The 3,773-nt window shown below is 54.8% G+C and overlaps 1 protein-coding gene across 1 annotated transcript; it reads left to right on the top strand.

Moving 5' to 3' along the window:
• On the top strand, nucleotides 1-3,446 carry ZIC1 (Zic family member 1; the record flags this gene model as incomplete). The annotated part of the gene is made up of 3 exons (XM_080934856.1): nucleotides 1-982; nucleotides 2,403-2,566; nucleotides 3,249-3,446. The coding sequence occupies 3 exons, from the start codon at nucleotides 1-3 to the stop codon at nucleotides 3,444-3,446; spliced, it is 1,344 nt and encodes a 447-aa protein (XP_080790982.1).
• Between the last annotated feature and the right edge of the window lie 327 nt (nucleotides 3,447-3,773).

Below are 3,773 nucleotides of genomic sequence, written 5' to 3'. Positions count from 1 at the left end.
ATGCTCCTGGACGCCGGACCCCAGTATCCCGCGATCGGTGTGACCACCTTTGGTGCATCCCGGCACCACTCGGCGGGCGACGTGGCCGAGAGAGACGTGGGCCTGGGTATCAACCCGTTCGCCGACGGCATGGGCGCCTTCAAGCTCAACCCCAGTTCGCACGAACTGGCCTCGGCGGGCCAGACAGCCTTCACGTCGCAGGCTCCGGGCTACGCGGCTGCTGCGGCCCTGGGCCACCATCACCACCCCGGCCACGTCGGCTCCTACTCCAGCGCTGCTTTCAATTCTACCCGGGACTTTCTGTTCCGCAACCGGGGCTTCGGCGACGCGGCGGCGGCAGCTAGCGCCCAGCACAGTCTCTTCGCTGCTTCGGCCGGCGGCTTCGGGGGCCCACACGGCCATACGGACGCCGCGGGCCACCTCCTTTTTTCTGGGCTTCACGAGCAGGCGGCCGGCCACGCTTCGCCCAACGTGGTCAACGGGCAGATGCGGCTAGGTTTCTCCGGTGACATGTACCCGCGGCCGGAGCAGTACGGCCAGGTGACCAGCCCGCGATCCGAGCACTACGCCGCCCCGCAGCTTCACGGCTACGGGCCCATGAACGTGAACATGGCTGCACATCACGGCGCCGGAGCCTTCTTCCGCTATATGCGCCAACCCATCAAGCAAGAGCTTATCTGTAAATGGATCGAGCCCGAGCAGCTGGCCAACCCCAAAAAGTCCTGCAACAAAACTTTCAGCACCATGCACGAGCTGGTCACGCACGTCACGGTGGAGCACGTCGGTGGCCCAGAGCAGAGCAACCACATCTGCTTCTGGGAGGAGTGTCCACGCGAGGGCAAGCCCTTCAAAGCCAAATACAAACTGGTCAACCACATCCGCGTGCACACGGGCGAAAAGCCTTTTCCCTGCCCGTTTCCTGGCTGCGGCAAGGTTTTCGCGCGTTCAGAGAATCTCAAGATCCACAAAAGGACGCACACAGGTATGGAAACTAATGTAAGACAGTCTACCTCCCATCCGGGCCTGAGGTTCGAAAGTTGGGGGATGAAAGGCACAAACCCAGCCTCGGTGGGGTCTGGGCCTCAAGTTCCAGGAGACAGGCAGATCCGGTTTTTAGTCTTGAAAGTATGGGAAACAGAGAGTGCGGATGAGAAGGATCTGAGCCCTACAGATTTTAAAACTAAGAAATAAAAAGAGTTGGAAACCGGGAAGCTGAGTCTGGCTTGGCCCAGCGCTTGACAGTCTCGAGTCCCGGAGAAGTGGCGCGTGGAGCAGCCACGGAGGCTCCAGTTGCTCCAGCTACAAACCAGTCTCAAAACTCTTGGTGGCGGTTACCCTTTCTGGGACTTTGCTGAGTCCTTTCTGTTCGAAAAGGTGGAAGAAGTTGAGGTTGAGTTTAAAAAACGTAGGCACAAAATGGAAAGGAACAGGAGGTAGGCGCAGTGGGGTACGGAGTGTGACTAAGATGTGAGGACACAGGCTTTATGCACATTTGAAGAGATACATTTTACTAATGTTGCACTGGGATTGAGCAGTGAGCTTAGTTGGTGAGAGGCTCAGAAATCCTAATTCTCTATTACACCGCATAAGGATTGTTCTTAAAATGCGGGGTTCCTGGGTAGGACTCGAGAAATACCGACAAGTCCAAAGCTTAAAGAAACAAAAGAAACAAAAACAACAGAAACAATACCAAAACAAGTTCCAGGCAATTTAGGGTTTCGGGAGGGAGCAGGCTAAAAATGATGCGTCCCTTGGGCCCTAGAGTCAGGGATCTGGTCTCCCTCCGTATTTGGGTATTGTCTGGTGCAAGAGAACCAACCTGATTTGAACTCTAGATTTAATGGCCCAGTCAGGTAAGAACTTTCGGCCTGGAACCCCTCCCCCCTTTCCAGATTACGCCATAAAATGTGATGTGTGTAGGGGGTGGGGTGTAGTTGAATGGAAGTGGCAACCAACGGGTGCAGTGTGTCTGGGAGGGAAGAAGAACAGGGGAGAAAAGAGCAAAGCAGGGGGAGAATCAGCCAGGTCCTGAAAACTAGTCAAGAAGAGCTAAGTAGAAGCCGTAGGGTAACAACCTCTGTAAAAGACCTGGGCAGAAAAGTCAGTGTCTAGAGCCGCTGATATTCTGAAATGAAAATATATATATTGTTCTCACCACTTATATTTTTACTACTACCACCATTACAAGATAAAAATGAAATGTAGCTATAGTTGTCTGGAGTGTTAAAAATATAGTTAAGAGACTCACAGTTCCACTACAGATGCACGAATTTACTAAAACTCCAGATTTTAGGCTTGGGAGCGTTCCCCTTGGGCAGCCAGCTTTTTTAATTTATCTACTAAACTCTGAAAGCAGCTACTGATTTCTTTTGAATAAGACCATCTTTCGACTTTTACGTCAGGGGAGAAGCCCTTCAAGTGCGAGTTCGAGGGCTGCGACCGGCGCTTCGCCAACAGCAGCGACCGCAAGAAGCACATGCACGTGCACACTAGCGACAAGCCCTACCTTTGCAAGATGTGCGACAAGTCCTACACGCACCCAAGCTCTCTGCGCAAACACATGAAGGTAACGCCGCGCTCTGGCCGCTCACCTTCGAGCAGGAGCCTTTTGTGTGCTCGGGCGCCGGCCGGCCACCCAGGAGCCGATTCGGGGCGCAGGAGGCGGAAAGGCTAAGGGTTTCACTCTGCGGAGTGGCCGGTGGCAGAGGGAGCAGGGGCGGGAAAGGTAGTCGCACCAGAGACCAAGTAAGCTCACTGTTTCATAATGAAAGCAAAAATAAGTGAGGTGACTCCGAGGCCCCGATGTCAGAGCCGCTGCGGGAAGCGCGGCCTTGGCTCCTGGCAGTCAAGAGTAGGCGGGCGAGGTGCGGTCCTGTGCTCCGCTCTCAAAATCCGCTTCCCCCAAAGTGGGCAGGCAAACTTTAGGAAGCGAACTTTCCTAGCCTCTGGCCTCAAAAGCAGCCTCCGCCTTCCCAGCCCCCCTCCCTCCCCTTTTTCTTTTGTGAATCCCTCGGACAGAGTCCCCCTCCTGGAGCGTGGCAGTGCTGGGCTACGCCAGGAGAATCAAGCCCAAGTTCCATTGGTCGTGCCAGCGGAGAGAGTCTGGGAGATCCCTGGCTTTGAAAGAAGCGGGGAGGGGGGAAGGGAGGGGGTGCTCGGCGGGGGGAGGGGGAGCACAGCCTTCCTAGCCTTGGGTAGCCGCTGGGCCCACTCTTTATCTTCATTAAAGCGCAACTTTATTCTCTCAGGTCCACGAGTCCTCTTCTCAGGGCTCACAGCCTTCGCCCGCCGCCAGCTCGGGGTATGAGTCGTCCACGCCACCCACCATCGTGTCTCCCACCACAGACAACCCGACCACCAGCTCCATGTCGCCCTCCTCCTCCGCGGTCCACCACACAGCCGGTCACAGCGCGCTCTCTTCCAATTTTAACGAATGGTACGTTTAAAAATCAGAAACAAAACATGCCGACCCCTATTTAAGAGACTGAACACACACGTATATACACAGTATTATTGAAAGAATCCTGAAACTCGAGACGCCCCTCGTCCGGTTCCCGCAAACGCTTGTTTTTGTTTGTTTGATTTTGTTTTTGAATTCTGCCGGTAAATCCAGGACTGAGTAAAACAGAGGAAGTTGCAAGCCTTTAGTCCCCCCCCCCCCAACCCCCAATTTTTTTCTTTTCTTTTTCCTCCCCCTTTGAAAAGGTTTGGTAGCTGAGGGGCGGGAGGGGGTGGAAGAGAAGGCGGCTGCCTCACCGAACACCGCCAAAGGC

This window comes from Micromys minutus, assembly GCF_963924665.1.
Source record: "Micromys minutus genome assembly, chromosome: 21".
Taxonomy (NCBI): Eukaryota; Metazoa; Chordata; class Mammalia; order Rodentia; family Muridae; genus Micromys; species Micromys minutus.
This window is presented reverse-complemented; position numbering and strand designations above follow the sequence as displayed.